A 17,399-nucleotide genomic window follows, 5' to 3' on the forward strand; every position below is an offset into this window, starting at 1 on the left:
CTACAATACTGTACTTTCAATACAGCACAGGCCATGAATTGAACGGATTTCTCTTTTCCCTCCTTTCTCTAATTCCTCCAGCAGCAAGAGTTCATTCTGTATATCAGTCTTCTTTGTCTCTAACACACACACACACACACACACACACACACACACACTCAGTCTAATGCACTCCTCGACTCATGTTCTCGTCCAAAGAATAGCAAGGGCCAGAGCAGTAAAAAAATACAGTTTTATAAGAGTAAGATAGAGAGACAGCGAGAAAAATGGTTGTAATGAGACGGCTGAAGACACACTGATCCCAGCAGCTCAACATACAGCAGCGTTACTTTAGAGACAGTTCACACATATACTGTTGCTCCATGTACGCTTTGCATTTTTCCTCAGTCAGCTCAATGGCATCTGGTGCAGCACCGGAGGACTTGTTCTCCCAATGCTAGGATGACTAGAGGAAATTACTTTTCACACTATTTTTTTTTTTATACAAGTTTCCACAGATGACGTGAACAACATCCATTGCTCGACTGTCACGTATAAGATAAAGCATGTGACCTGATGGAGCAGAATCAGGCCTTGGATTACGATATTACACAGCAACTGAACAGTAATGAATACTTTTTTTGTGAGAAGAATGGCATACTTTACTTTCTATCCCTAATTTATCTGTTTTGTTCATTTATGAAGACACATAATACTGTGTAGAGCCAGTTAATGATGTTGCCGTCTCCCTCCGTGGTTTCTTTACTTTGATAACATTTCCATCGCTTTGGTTGTAAATGTGAGAAAGTTTCACACATCAGGACAGCAATAATAACATAACTATTTTTAAAGTCAGCATGAAAAGAAAGTTGTGATAGTCTTTTCTTCCCTATTGTGATGCATATCTGGAGTAAATTGTAGGGCGGGGCTTGATTCTGACATGAGGAATTGTTTGGATGGTTGTGGTTTGCTATTGGCTGATCTCATGTGATTGACAGGTTGCCCCGCCCTCATCATCAGAGAAGAGAAGAGATGCTGCAAGAGGGAGGGGAAGTTATTCTGGTTCAAGATTACCAGGAACATGAATTTAACAAAATATTTGTGCATGGATAAATCTTTTAGAATAAACAGTGCAATATTTCATAAAGAATGGAATTGTCCAGTTTGATTTCATGGTGACTTTAAAGTACGTGCGCACTATCCATGTTAAACTGTACTAACATACAAACTGTGTATACAAATCTCCAGAGAGGACAACACATTAAAAAGCATTTCATGTAGGGAAACTTTGATTACATTTTTTTCTGAAACTGCAGTATTATAAACATCAAAAATAGAATTAATCTACAATTCTAATAGCTTAAGCCCAAAGTTATTTATTTCTGTAAATGTCTCCTTTTTTGTTGACACTTACAGTTCTGCTCATAAGTTTATATATGTACCTTGCCTTAATAATTTTAACAAAATGACAGGGATCATAATGGCAACACAATGCATTAAGAGCTAGGGGGTGTAAACTTTTGCAACATTTGTTGATTTGTGTAAATTCAGTTATTATTTTGTCTTGTGGACAACACAGCATGTAAACATCTGTGAAACAGCTTAGTCAGGACAGTGCTAAACAAAATAGCATGACATTTTTATGATCCCTCTTATTTCGTTAAAATTATTAGCATGCATTTTCTGCTAGGGGCATGTGAACGTAAGGTCAGAACGGTTTTCTTAAATCACTCAGATGAGAGTGAATGTTTGAAAGAAACAACTCTCAAACATGAAATATCAGTTTGGCCATTTTTGGCCTGAAATATCAGACGCCTTCATCGTCCTTTGTACTGTATTTATGTCTTCACACCAGCACTACATGGCTCGCTAACAGCTGACAGGCTCCAGGTACCATCATCCATATGAGCTTTAAAATAAACACACATGAGAGCTGACCTTTACATGAGACAAATGAAGCAGCAGATCCGCTGGACTCAGTCATGACCTGAATACTGCTCAGCGCCGCTGAACGCCACCATCATGACAGGAGGCATTCATCTACTCAAGCACCACACCTCACATCCATATGCCAGCACAAAGAGCTCTGCTGCACCACCATGTGCAAATCAGATTCACAAATACATTATCCATCTGGGTTGGCTTTCATAGCACACATATACAAAGAAAAAATAAGAGCAGGGACACATTAAGCCATAACGTCTCCTCATAATGGATATTTGAAAAGTGATGGTGATCTCTGGGAGACGTTTATAAAAGTGCTGGCATCTTATATCTAAACTTTATGAGCTAGATAAATTCACTGCATTAAAATTCAGTAAAATGCTGATACATTTAACAACTGCTGCTGCTAGCTTCATTCTCGCATTTTCAACTGAAAAGGTAAAAAAACACGCGGATACACGCTTCAAAAAACTCTTGAAGGGTAAATGTCAGTTAAGTTGTTAAAAATATTTAAACAGAACTAATAAGAAAGGGAAAAAAACACTCACTGTGTCACTATTATGTTCAGTTTGTTTTCATTAGTCACGTTTTCCTTTGTTCAGTTTTCCCGCCACTCCTTTGTTACCATGCTCACCATTATTAGTTCATTTGTACCGGCTGTGTTCAATTAATCATCTCGTTTGTGTTTGTTACTTAAAGTTGTGCCCTTGCCTTCATTCCCTGTCCGATCACCGCTACGTTAAGTTGTGTTTGCTATCACCTGTCTGCCTACCTAGGGTATTAAGATGAAACGTTGAGTGTACTGAACTTGATCTGTCTGTCTTCATCCTCCTGCCTGAAACACAACATGACACACTGTTCTTGTAGCTTTAATCTATCTAATTTAATCTAAAGTGAATGTCCTTAGAATATTACAGTGCTTTTGTCTATTGCTTCCAATTAGTTTTTTGTTTTCTTCTTCATTTTCTTATTTACTTGTCTTTTTTTCAAGCAAAGTGTATTTAATTGAAAAATGTTAAAAGGCTCTTTATAATTAATTTAATTATTAATTAGTTATAGTTAAAAAGCTAAATGGAGTGTGTTTAACAGCAAATACATTTTTGCTGTGGTATTATGAAATTTCACTGTAATTGGTACAGACTTCTGAAATTGGTAGTTGGGAATGGGAATGGAACACATTCACTCTAATCTTGCATTATGTTTAAGATAAATAATATGCAAACTGGGATAAAGAGAGATCTTTGAGGAATAAATTAATTTATTCCACACTCAAGAAGCTACACTTGAACATTCACTACTAGGCTTAAGAGATATAACCACTTATACACCATTTCAAATCTCTGTTCTCGCAATCTCCAAAAAAGCCAAGCCGATGTTGATTCTTGTTTTATTACGAGCTCTGTCACATTTCTCTTTTCTCCAGCAGACTCTCCTCTGTTTGGAGTTTGTTTAAGCCTAAAAAGGGAAAAACCATAAAGCGACATTGGAACATTTATTTTTTGCTGTTTCTTTAGCATTTTGTGTCAAAAAGATGCCATAATTGTAGACGAGACTCTGCAGGACTAAACTATGCAGGACCGAGTTTGAACACCCATGACCTAGAATATGACAGCTTTGTGAGAGAAATGTTATAAAAATGTCACATTTCTTGACCTTAAACAACCATACAGCAACAATGGAGTGTGTGTTATCTGCACTATTAGCATTTAAAACAGCACAATTCTTTTAACCAGCAATTGGGTTACTGACTATTTGGCCTTAAATGGAACCATGTAGTTTCCTTATATTGCTTTGAAGGGTTACGGAAGTTCTCCGACAGTTAAACACGCCGCTTACCTTTACATCAGCTGATTTAGATTTTTTAAACTTCACTTTTTATTCTACTTTTCTACTTTATATCAAACCTCCATCTGTATGTAAATCACTCACCACATATATTTTACAAATACACAGAGTTTTCAATGCTGAAAGAACAGAATAAAGCACTACCGTTTAAAATAGCAGTCTGCCTGTGGCTCTGGTGCTCCTCTGTCACAGAGAACGAGAATTTGACTACTAGCTGATGTCCTTTAAAGCCCATAGCAGAAAGCAGAAAAATCCATATTTGTTGACCATTAATATTGATGAGGACGCAACCCCCTCTGCTGCCTCCCCTATGTGTATGATGGTTACAGTATGTTGGTTTGATATGATTTCAAAAAACAAATCCTTAATTTTTTTTGCACACATGGCAACTTTCCAGCGAATATGTAACCTACACTAAAAGACCTAAAACAACTTCTTTAAATGCCACTAAAGTGCTTTCATCCAAGTGCTTCCATCCACAGAGTTTGTGCTGCAAAATGTGTCTGCCACTTCATTACAGCCTCATTCTCTACTCATTAAACAGAAAATGTTCCTCCTGTATGCCAGGTGTACAGAACTAAATGGATTTTATGAGCAGGAGGAGAACAAAGACTCCCACCTGCTTCATGAGAAATGAAGCTTTCTGCAAGGAGACTTCAGCTCTGCCCCTGCGGTCTCCATTATACCTCCACTATCTGCACTTTCATTCCCTGGCACAGAGGAACGGGACGCCTGACGGGACCTCCCCGCTGCTCGCTGGCACTGACTGACAGTGCAGAACAAAAAGTCCACCATTACACACAATAGAAAGCAAAAGGAAGGCTTTCTGGTCAAGCACAAAGATGCGTCAAACATCAGCCAAATGATCCAAAACCAAGATCATCTAAATGCAAAAATATAATTTAACTGAGTCACCAGTGGAGTTATACTGAAGAGTCTGGCAGTGTATTTCAGACCGACAGACAGGAGAGCTGATGGAATTATATTCATGCTCTTTGGATCAGTCTTATTTCAAACTACCTTTGCATCCCTGATCTTTAAGTGTTAAAGGCAGGGTAGGCGATTTGTTCCAGTAATTGTTTTGTTATGCTGGTTCAAAGTCTCTTCACACCCTGAGAGCAATCACTAAAAGTATTTATATGTGTATATATATTGTCTGTGGAAGGCGTAGGACCATAAAATGTTCATCCAGTCATTGCATACAAATGCAACGATACAATGCCTACCTGCCTGTCGATATGTATTTCCATACCTCCGCGCAGACATCACACGTCATGAGCGTGTTTCATGCTGTGAATTAGACAGACGTTAGTCACAGAGTACCGCAAACGAAACAGCAGCCGCCTTTTACAGTTCCTCCTCACTAGGGATGGGAATTGATAAGAATTTAACGATTCCGATTCCATTATCGATATTGCTTATCGATCCGATTCCTTATCGATTCTCTTATCGATTCTTATTGGGTGAGGGAATAAGTACAAATTTGTTTGTATTAACTCGCTTTAATATCTGATCAGAAGACACAGCACAGAGTATACACAAATTATGTGTAGCAACCTCAGAACAAACCTAAAAGTAGGTGAGCTACTTCTCAAAGTAAAGTCCAGGGACCTATAGCCTAGGGCAGTGTTTCTCAACCAGTATGCCATGGCACACTAGTGTGTGCCTTGAAAGATTATCAAGAAGAGTGCCTTAGGATTAGGAAATTGACAATTTTCACATTCATTGGTCCGGACAAAAAAATAAATAAAACTGCCATTTATGTGCCATAAAAACTAAAAACACAGACTGAAAACAGTTTAGGAAGAGCTTGTGTCTTTTGGAATATTAACAGTGCTCATTTGGATTAGGCTATTGAGTTACTAAAACAATCTTTGTCAAATAATACACAGGTTTTCTTCACATTTTGAACGTTTTTGTTTCCATTTGTTTAATTTCAAGATCTGATGTGACTTATCCATTGTTGTTTTTACAGCTACAAAGCTGGGAGCACTAAATGATATTCAGTCACATTATACACGCTTTTAACATTAAATAAAGCACAAAAATAGTACCTGATATTATCATAGCCACACTTTGAGATTGTTGTTCCAGCGCGACGTCGCGGTAAAATAGGATTCGTTTCAAATAGAATCGTCGCGTGTCGCGGCTGGTTAAACTTTGATTAACATGGAAAATTATACTTTTTATCGCGTGTCGCGCCGTCGCGTCGCATGTAGTTAGGACGCGGTCAGAGCGCTTCTGCCTCGATGCCATGTTTGCTCATAGTGTTTGCTACGTTCTGAACCAAAACAACGCAGCACGTGTGTGACGTCGTGTCACATTTGAACGAGCGGAACCGATAAGCGGAATCGTTAAGCAGGCATACTAACGGTTCCAAGGAATCGATTCACTGGGCACCGGTTCTGAAGAAGAACCGGTTCTCGGTTCCCATCCCTACTCCTCACCCAAAACAACCAGCTTATGCTGCTTTCACGACATAACTACTGTAATCTGGAAGAGATGGAAACCCGTGACGTTATACTCAGAGCGGTTTGTGACTCGGATTTATATGTTTCTATGTCCACACTATCAACGCTGAAATGAATCTGCAGCAGTCAGGTGGTACAGGTCACTGCTCTTTAAGTTGTTTGTTCATTATTATTGTAATGTTATGTGCTTTGAGACTTGAGGTAGTTCAACGCCGTCTCTCGTCTTGTGACTCTTTGCAGACTCTAATGTGCACGTTCATGTGTTTTGGAGACGCTCTTGAAGGGGGAGGATTCTGGAATCCACTGCTGCTTCAATGTATATGTAATGAGTGATTATAATCAAGGTATTAATCAACATGTTTCCTTCTAAATATCAAATGAGTTGAATGACTTCTCTGGAGATTTTACTTTGTTATAGAAGTTACCAGTGTGATTGCTGAAATGTTATTTTCATGTATTCTTTAATGTCTGTATTTGATATCTGAATGCAGTAACAGTGCTTGCCTATTTAGCCCGGCTTCCAGAAATGAAATAGGGACTTGTTTTGTGTTTGAGAAAGGTGTTAAAACATACAGGGGTCATTGAAGCCAATAGTTTAAGGGACCATTTCCTTGTTAAAGCCTTACTTTCCAGTCAGACGAAAGTGTCCTCTCCTTGAGAGAAAGAACGCATTATCTTGATGTTTTGAGAGAAGACTCTCCTGTTTATAGTTAGAGCCTGGCCAAATCCAACCTTGGAAAAGCTGTGTGTCATTGTGTGTGTGTGTTAGTCTTCTTGGTTACAGGTTAAGGAATCACAGGCATTATTGGAGACTGAGCTGTTGTTCGGGACAGGCTGGCGCCCAGCAACCCAAATCTGTGACCTGGAAGGTCACGACGTGCCTCACTTCAGGGTCCGAGTGTCAGCCGCATAATCGACGGAGATATGCTTCAGTCTATCTGTATATGTGTGGAAAATTACTATGTTTATCTATTTCTTAGCCAATCAGAAACTGCAACCTGAAGCAAGGACGTAGCTTAGACCTTGGTGAATGGTATAACTGTTGTGATCTTTGTTATTGGAGCGGCCTACGAACTCCTGTGTGAGTCCTGAAGCTGACTTCTGCTGATGAAACTGCAAAGTGCAAACTATCTTCAGTAAAACTTTTCTTCAATTTATTATAATTATGACTCCGGGTCTTCTTTCAAACATCTGGTCCTTGGGTCCGAAACTGTTAACCCCTAACACTCTGAAGGGATGGTGGGATTTTATGCTGTCAAATAAGCTTGCTATTGCCTCTCCGAAAATTGTATACCCTACTTGTAAGTGTCTTCCTAAATCTAGCTTTTAAAGAAAGCAGTGCCACATTTAAAGACAACTAAAAGGTAACGTTTGGCCCTCTAGCAGCAAAAAACAAACGGCATGTATTTTGCGGAAGAACATTGTTTTGGTTGTGGTTTGGCTCTGTGTGACTGTGAGGATGAATATGGTTCTTTCTCATAACTAAAAAAAAGAGAGACTATCCTACTGCTCACAAAACACTGACTACTAGGTTTAAGAGATATTACCAGCTTAGATAGAAAGGATCTCAAGCTGACAAGCTGAAGACATTACTGTAGTTTTACCCATTAATAGACACGGTCAGGGTTTGAAATTAACTTTTTCACTCACCGGACAATTTGGCTACTATATTTCTAAGTTACCGGCCCTTTAGAACTTCTACTAGCCAAAAGAAAAAAAGAAAAATAAATTATATATATATATATATATATATATATATATATATATATATATATTCATTTCATAAAGTTTGGGATTTCATACATTTATTTCTTATTTAAACAAAATCCTGTCATCGAGTCATCTTCCTCTTTCATCCTCATCACCAAAAATGTGTTTTAGTTGGACAGATCAATACAGTACAAAGAACACCAAAAAAAAATTTGAATGTTGGAAAATAACAGTCTTTTCTGTTAACCAAATGCTTTTTAATCTCCGCTATTGCTTCAATGCAAACGAACAAGCATGACGTTATTTGTTACGTAGTGAGGGGCATGTTCAAGTAAGCCAAATATTCGCAGATTCTGCGCAATACGCTGTATTTAATAGATCACGATGACTCACGAGTTGAGTATTTGCGCTAAATCTGGCTTCAAATCTGGCTTACACAGACTTTCCCAGCAAAGTGAGTAAACATATTAACACGCCAAATTGGCTAGTGATTTGACAGCATTACCCACCACAGTTGATTTTTACCCACATTTAGCGGGTTGGCGGGTGTTCATTTCAGACCCTGGACACGGTACTTCCTTGAAAACAAATTCCAGCACAGTGCAACATTAACCAATGAAATAACTCTTCACAATAGATAATGCTTTACAATCAACTGTTAGAGAGATACATATGGCAATTTATTTGTTCAAAAAACACCTTACTCGCCTGTTGAGTAATAAAAACAGTATCATCTCTGCGTCGCCTTTACAACATTTCAATTCTCTCCATCTCTGAAAATCAGAGCTAATGTTGATTCTTGTTATATTACGAGCTCTGTCTCATTCTCTTTTCTCCAGCAGACTTTCCTCTGTTCGGCGTTTGTTTTAAACAAGTGATTCTCTGGAGGTTGGAGATTTAGCGGCTCCATGTCAACCTTTCTCACTCATTCTACAACTAACCTCTGCCATACATAGTGAACCTCTGTCAGTTACATAGTGTACCTTTAAAATGTTCATTTCACCTAAATGTGAACACTATTTTATCCATGTAAGAAAGTGACAAACTACTCCTTTCTGCCTAGACTGTGACAAAACCTTCTAGACCTGACCCATGTAAACCCAGCAGCACAAACTGTATTATAAAACGACAGGGAAAATCCAGCAGTTTATCATTACTTCTAGAGGTGTAATGAGGCTTTTATGTTCTCACACTGACTATTCATATGACTAACACCTGACCGCTTTTTTAAGCTACATATTTCCCAAGTAAACTTTGGGATATTGCACGAAAATGCAGTGTAAAACCATAAGTAATTGTTCATTTGTACTAGAATACATTTTTTAAATAATGATCTCTACTTATAGACATATTGGCCACGGTCAGTTTTTGGGATTTACAACATTTACTACCAGGTGTGATTCTCGAAAATGTCGTTCAAACAGCAAATTACAGTAGCGTCTCGAATACTGTCTGTATGAATGTGCAACATGAGTCAAGCATGTGTTCTATTACTAGTAACCATAGCGACAGTGACCAAAGTGAGTGGAGTCGTATCACTTTTGACACGACAAGAGTCAAATCGAGCTGCGACTTCATCCGAAACCTCATGAAACCTCCTGAAAATGTACGTGTGTGTTTGGTTATAGAATGTGGTTCACTCCCGTAAATATCTGAACTGTGTGTGAACGTCACTGCATTAAGGACTCACATACAAGACAACCATATTTTGCTGCTGTGTAAACGTGGTCATTGTTTGTCCTGCACTTTTAGATGTACTTCAGGTAGCCTTTATAGTGGAAAAGATATTGTGCAATAATTATTCTATAGTAGTTTGGCATTCTTATGTTCTACCATAAATGCATTAGGGAATGTATTTTAAGAATTCTATACATTTTTCAGAGATTGACTTTGTGAACAAAACTTTTTTTCAAATATCAAAAAGGGTAACACTTTAGAATACTGTTCCTTCATTAATGAATAACTACACAGGAACAAATGAGTAATGCATTAGTAACACTCTAGTAACTACTATTAACTAACAAGAAACTCTGATTAACGAATTAGTAAGTAATCACACTCAGATGAATGTAGTAGTTCATTATTAGCTAATCAATAACTACTATTTTTTTCATACCTCCCAGAGAACTACTATCTACAGGTTCATAATTAACATGAATAATGCATAATTTATAATAAAAGGTAATGGTAACCCACTAGTAATGACTCAAGTATTACTACATCATTTTAAAGGAACTACTAATTATTTGGATCAGTATTCTAAAGTGAAAAACATAACAACCTAATATTGACTGAAGTCATTGTAAACTTTTGAGATTTTTGTAAGATTTTGAATATCAATTCCTTCCAATGGATTTGGAAACACTTTAGTCATTACTAGTGTGTTCCCATGATCTTCACTTTAGAATACTGATCCAAATAATTAGTAGTTCCTTTATAAAGATGTAGTAACACTTGATTCATTACTATCAAAAACCTTACAAAAGTGGTAGTTTACTATTAGCTAATCAATAACTACTATTTTTCATACCTCACTGAAGACTATAAGAACTACTATATACAGGTTAATAAATATTTATAATGCACAATGTTTAATATAAGGTAATGGTAGCCCATTAGTAATGACTCAAGTATTACTACATCCTTCTAAAGGAACTACTAATTATTTGGATCAGTATCTAAAGTGAATATCACGGGAACACACTAGTAATGACTAAAGTGTTTCCAAATCCATTGAAAGGAATTGATATTCAAAATCTTACAAAAATCTCAAAAGCTTACAATGACTTCAGTCAATATTAGGTAGTTATCATGTTTTTCACTTTAGAATACTGATCCAAATAATTAGTAGTTCCTTTAAAATGATGTAGTAATACTTGAGTCATTAATAGTGGGTTACCATTACCTTTTATTATAAATTATGCATTATTCATGTTAATTATGAACCTGTAGATAGTAGTTCTCTGGGAGGTTTGAAAAAAATAGTAGTTATTGATTAGCTAATAATGAACTACTACATTCATCTGAGTGTGATTACTTACTAATTTGTTAATCAGAGTTTCTTGTTAGTTAATAGTAGTCACTAGAATGTTAATAATGCGTTACTTGTTTGTTCCTGTGTAATTATTCATTAATGAAGGAACAGTATTCTAAAGTGTTACCTCAAAAAGCAGTGAAGCAGTCGTTGTTAAAATGTTTTATCTAAGAAATAATAATAAATGATTACACCAAATTTCTTATGTTTTCTTGACAAGAATTTTCTTTAAATTGTTATTTTTTATGATTTTAGGACAGATATTTTTGATTTGTGATGTATTCAAGTCATTGTGTGTGTGAATTGCATTTTTACTGTATTTCTGAATATACTGACCCAACTGCTTCTATAAAAACTTTTTACTTACTTTATACGTACAATGTACTTCTAGAAGACTGTGGGGTGAATTATTTTGATAAAGGAAATAAAATGAGCATTTGCATGAAATTAAAAGAGTCTTCTTGACAAAGTACTGTTCTTAAAATATATATGATCCATAAATGTGTGTGATTTATTTTCATTGAAGGGAGAAAAAATAAAACTTCAATATCTTAATATCATAGTATACATTTTTTAGATTTATAGATGTGTGAGGAGGGTCACAAAAGCACAACACAGCTATAAAGCGAGACCATCATCATTTACAGTTATTAAGTAAAATGTGATCATATTTCCCATGTTATTTTACACTGCAAAAGACCATTGAAGTTAAGCAGAAAGTCATTACTCTTAGGACACAACAAGGACAGTGAAACCACTGTTTAATGACTTGTTATGCTTCCTAATGATAATGATAATCATCATATTTAATGTAACATCAAAAGTTAATGAGCACTTCATCACGGACCACTAACAGTAAAACTACATCTATGAACATTCGCTATGTTTCTCAACTGGAATACCTTCAATACCATTGGCTGTTGTATTATCCAATGGCAAATGGCAAAGAAATGTACACACAATACAAAATTGAAGAATGTAAGTTAGACATTGTCAATAAATTAAATTCCTCGATTCTGATTGGCTTGACGGGGTACGTTAAAACCATGTAATGCACAGGTAGTTCTAGTCAGTTTAATCACTGTTCTATATTAATGTGCTGCTTTTATTGAAGCGCACACACACACACACACACACACACACACACACACACTCGCACACAGAGATGGGAGATTGTGCAGTGCATACACAAAAAGCATTCCTAGATTATATTTCTTAGCAACGGCTGTTTTTGAAGAAATTAAACTCACAGCTTCAATGTTAGTAGAGAGAGATGTTGCGGTTAAATGCCATATATAGTATGTATCCTGTTGTGACGTTGTTGGTCCCGGTTCGCGGGCAGTTCATGATGGAGTATGGAAAATAAAGACGCACATTGACTCAGCTCTTGATTGTTTATTGCATATCACACAAACAAGAGATGCTGCACAGACGCAGGTAATTCACACATGCACCTCGCTCTCTCTCGATAAATGATTTAAATAAACTTTATAACTCAAATAAAAGTAATCTTAGCGCACTATACTTGTCTGTGTGCCAGATTTAAAGGGTATAGAATGTTAGATCTCATATCAACAAAATTATATGAGACAAAAATAACTGTCAATATAAAAGTCACATTTTGCACTGCAAACATCAATGTCAGCTTTAACTTGTCAGTGTTGGCCAGTAATCGTGGTATAAACAGGATAATCCACGGCTAGCTGTGCATTACACGACTTTAATGCACTTTGCGTCAGGTGGTTCTTTCTAAAACCGTGTAATGCACACCTAGCCGCGGATTATCCCTTGTGTATACAATGCATGCATAACATAATTTATTAGTAAGACATGGCCATGTACAACAGCCATGTACATGTACAACTTAAGATGTTCAGAGATTTCTGAAAAGATTACAAATTATGTCCATTTACCAGCCAGAAAGCTATTGATCAGTAATCTAATACAGTAAAAATATTTGCATGATTTGTGAAAAATTGTAGAGCTGGTATTTTATATATAATGCTCCTCAACAAGCATCCAACTACTGTACAGAAATAAAGGCACTCTCGTTTATGGCCATCAGGAGCCCTGTCTCACAGACACAGAGAATCTACAGTAGCACAGAGAATACTGCAAAACACAGCGGAAGACAGTGTGTGTGTGTGTGTGTGTGTGTGTGTAAGACAGTGAGAGAGAGAAAGTGTGTGTGTGTGTGTGTGTGTGTGGGCGTGTGTGTGTGTGTGTGTGCATGTGAGTGAGTGTGAGTGTGTGTGTGTGTGTGTGTGTGTGTGTGTGTGTGTGTGTGTGTGAGAGCAATTGTGTGTGAGCGTGCGTGAGTGTGTGTGTGTGTGTGTGTGTGTGTGTGTGTGTGTGTGAGCAAGCGTGTGTGTGTGTTTGTGTGTGCGCATGTGTGTGTGTGTGTGTGTGTGTGTGTGTGTGTGTGTGTGTGTGTGTGTGTGTGTGTGTGAGCATGTGTGTGTGTGTGTGTGTGTGTGTGTGTGTAATGCAGATGGGCAGCTCTGAGTAAATGTCAGCATGAGAGGAGAAAGTGTTTGCATACGAGCGGATGATGTATGTCTTTGGCCTGTGGACATTTATTCCCTTAAGCAATAACGCTGTCACCCGTGTCCAGCACATTATATATTAAAATGGCCTTTTGAGAAAAAAAAAAAGAAAAAAAAAATGTATATATGAATTCTCTCCCCCAAGATCAAACACACAACTCGTATCGTATTTAATCCACCTTCAGTCTCCATGACAGAAGATTTCACACTCAGCGCCCACTGACCTCCATCACCTCTAGTGCTTAGGCCTACATATTCTCCTCCATCGCACACACACACTTCACTCATCCAGTGCCAGAGCGTTTACAATGTGAACAGTGTAAGAAAGAAGACGGTATAAGTGTTTCTTTACAGCTCAAACAGCAGAGCATGGCACTAGCAACACCAACACACTGCGTGAAATCAATTTCCAAAAAGGAAAATCAAAAAATCAATTAAATTCAAGTAACTAACATTCATAAGAATTCATCACTTTATATTATGTGTCTTTAACTACTAGTATGTACTAACATTTAAATTAATAATTTAATACAATGCACTTATTATGTACATACATGTTTTTACATTGTACTATTAAAAAAACCAGCATGTAATTACAGCTGTATTGTACTAATATATAAGGCCCACTTAATATTAGGTGTCTTTAACTAGTTACGTAAAAATATAGAGTACAGTGAACTTATTGTGTTGAAAACACTTGTGCTGTTATTGAGGAGGATTCGGGTCAGGTTAGGACAGGTTTAATGGTATGAGTAGAGTTAAGGGGTAGAAGTATTGACAATATAGTTTTGTAATTATAGATGTCATTACAGAAGTGAATTACAGCTGTATAGTTAGTTACAGAAGTAGATGCATTTACAGCATAAACAAAATGTAAACAAGATTTGTATAAAATTATTAGGTAACATTTTATTTTACAGTGTCATTGGTACACATGTTACATGTAGTTACTGTAGTAATAACTATAAAGTATACAAAATTACATGCAACTAACCCTAAACCAAACCCTAATCCTAACCTTAAGTACATGTAGTTAAATATTATTATTCAGTCCTTAAATGTATAAATACACTGTAATACTGACACTTAAAATAAACTCTAACCAATTATCATTCACTGTTAGTGGGTTAAGATGAGGGAAGAATCCCCCCTTAAGAACAATGTGCATTTACTATTAAATTGACTATTTAAATTACATTTAAATAATTAAATTATATTTAAATGAGTTTTTTTGGCAATTCAGTTGAAAAGCTGAGCCTAACCGATGACAGACAAAGCAGAATCCAGGTCAAAGAGATTCATCTTAAAAGGTGAATTTATTCTGTGACTTATTTACAAGGATGTGAACATATATACATGTTTAATAATAGCATCACTGTTAATTCAAACTGATTCATTTCACTCGATGAGCCTATAGATTTTAATGAATAGTAAAGATGAAATGTGCATCTAACTCATGGAATTAGTCAATAATAACCCCATGAATTACAATAAGTTTACAATTAAATATAATAACACTAGAAACAACAAGTAACTCAGGGCCTTCTGTGCAGTTTTGCCAATAATAATAAAACAAATACTCCACAAATCCCCCATTAACAAATGAAGAGTTCAGATGCAAAAGCCTCTAAGTGCCATCTGAAATTTTCTTCTAGAATGATCATTTTTATCAAGCTTGTATATTTCAGTTCAGTAATTTCACTTAAATGGCAATGCATATTACTTGTCATTTAAGTGAAATTACTGAACTTAAATATAAAAGCTTTATAAAAATGATCATTCTAGAAGAAAGTTTCAGATGGCACTTAGAGGCTTTTGCATCTGAACTCTTCAAATCGACACTAAACTTTGATATTCAACTTAGATCACCATTTCCCAGAGACTATCTTATCATGTTACTCATGTTACCTCATCTTACCCTAGTAGTTAAAGACACTTGATATAAAGCGGTTCCAAGCATAATGTACCAGCAAGTTTGTTTCTGACTCCTTTGTGGAATTATAACATAGACAGCATTACTTTATAGTGCTCATTCAAAATGTCAAAATAATTTAATAAAACAGAATACCTGTCTGAAATAACAGAGAAATATATGACATAACTATTCTTGAAATTAAAAAAAATAACAATAATAAATGAATTCATTAAAAAAAAAAAAAAAATCTGATTCACCCCATTGTGTGTGATTTTGTTTGCAAGCATAAGTTATTAAATCCATTGCGACATATAAAGAATATCATCATTGGTAAAGTCTCTGGCTTAGTAATTATCAAGTCCATGTTGTAATGGTCAATCGATGTGTCGTGATATTTATCCTACTGGTAATCGCCCACTTTCATGGTAAGCTCCAGTCACGTGATGCGTCACTCCAAACTTGCATGCCAATTTAACATCCATATCATGCCATCGCTTACACATAAATGCCATGAAACCCACTGACATAAAACACAGAGCAGAATGGCATTCTACTTTCCGTTGCCAATTCATTCTGACCTTTGTAAATAGCCACTCAGATACATTAAGTAGTTCATAACGCAAAGCTTTGGCTTTTATAGTTGTTCGTGAATCTCGCGCATTGAATCGTTTGCGTTCACGCGCGCTGCCTGTGGAAATAACGGTGTTGTATAGCACATGCATATACCGTGGGAAGATGTTTGACACCCTATTTTCCTTTCTTGAAAGCCCGTTATACAGGAGGAGGTTCACTTACCTTTCAGAGCTCTTGGTTTGGCTTGTTTGCGACGCGACATCCTACAGAAACCCGCTGAAGATCACACATCTAGATCTATATCTCCAATATAGCTGCAATAAAGCTCTTTCAGTCTAACACCAGATTACTGCACACTGAGGTAAAAATCACAGTGCTGTTGGTCAATTCCTGTTGTAGCCTATCTGTTTAAACAGCTGAAGAGTTAAAATGTCATATCCATCTACTAATATCTTACACATGCTTTATTTAATCTGTTATAAGTGCGCACGACAGACCTCAAACGCGCTGTAAATGATCGGGGAAAAAAACTAATAAAGCGAAAAACGAGTAAAAGAAATAATTATTTCCTCACAATGGCACGAACTAAAGACTAATTGAGGCTGTCAAATTTCTCATTTCATCTGAGAATCAGAACTGAGTCTGTTGTGGGGTTTTTTAAATAAAAAAATGAGAGAGAGAGAGTCAGAGAGGAACATGCGAGCTCCCTCCTCATCACCAACCTGCGAGGTCTCGCTCTGCGCTGTCGCTCCGGTAGTCCACATAATAATGGAAAATGGAAGCGAGGCCCCCAAAGCCATGAGGACGGCTCCAGAGGGGGCCCCATCCCCGCGGGGACGCGCCCTGTGCGTAATCACGGAGGAAATCATTGTCAGCCTGCTGCTCTCAAACACTGACAGAGAGGCATGATTAAAATCCGCGGGAAGTCGGCAAGATCTGGCGTGTGGATCCCGGAGTCGCTGGATCCGGAGCCCTGGACTTCTGTCGCGTCTTATGAAGGCGGATTGGTCCCCCTTCTGGTAGACAACACTCAATAGACCTGGCTCTGTGAGAAATGTACATAGCCATTCAAATACATAACCATTTTACATATTTCAGCTGAATATTACATTTCAAATCGAATATTAAAGGGGTGTGCCTCCTCCCAATGGAGTAGTAGTAGTTTACTGATCCCAGTTAATTTCCCAACTGGGATTAATAAAGTACTACTACTAGGCCTACTACTACTACTAGGGATGGGCAGTATTTCAGATACATGTATTTAAAATGCGTATTTGAAATACAAAATACTATTTTGTATTTTAAAGCCTTTGGAAAAAAATCTAATGTAATTTGTATTTAAATACATATAAGATGAGTATTTTTGTATTTTCAAAATACAT

The 17,399-nt window shown here is 36.8% G+C and overlaps 1 protein-coding gene across 3 annotated transcripts in view; it reads right to left on the minus strand.

The window, feature by feature from the left end:
- LOC311086572 (zinc finger protein 521) overlaps positions 1 to 16,935 on the minus strand; it is a 103,165-nt gene extending 86,230 nt beyond the window's left edge. The window contains exon 1 of one of the 3 annotated variants that reach the window (XM_084119520.1): positions 16,740 to 16,935. Coding sequence is in view for 2 of the 3 variants with exons in the window: in XM_084119517.1 (XP_083975643.1) it covers positions 16,240 to 16,279 (40 nt within the window). In the remaining variant the exon portion in view is untranslated. Of the gene's footprint in view, positions 1 to 16,239 lie in introns of all 3 variants that reach the window. The other 2 variants (XM_084119517.1, XM_084119518.1) reach the window with 2 other exon arrangements.
- Between the last annotated feature and the right edge of the window lie 464 nt (positions 16,936 to 17,399).

The sequence above is a fragment of the Abramis brama genome (genome assembly GCF_963993115.1).
Source record: "Abramis brama genome assembly, chromosome: 7".
Taxonomy (NCBI): Eukaryota; Metazoa; Chordata; class Actinopteri; order Cypriniformes; family Leuciscidae; genus Abramis; species Abramis brama.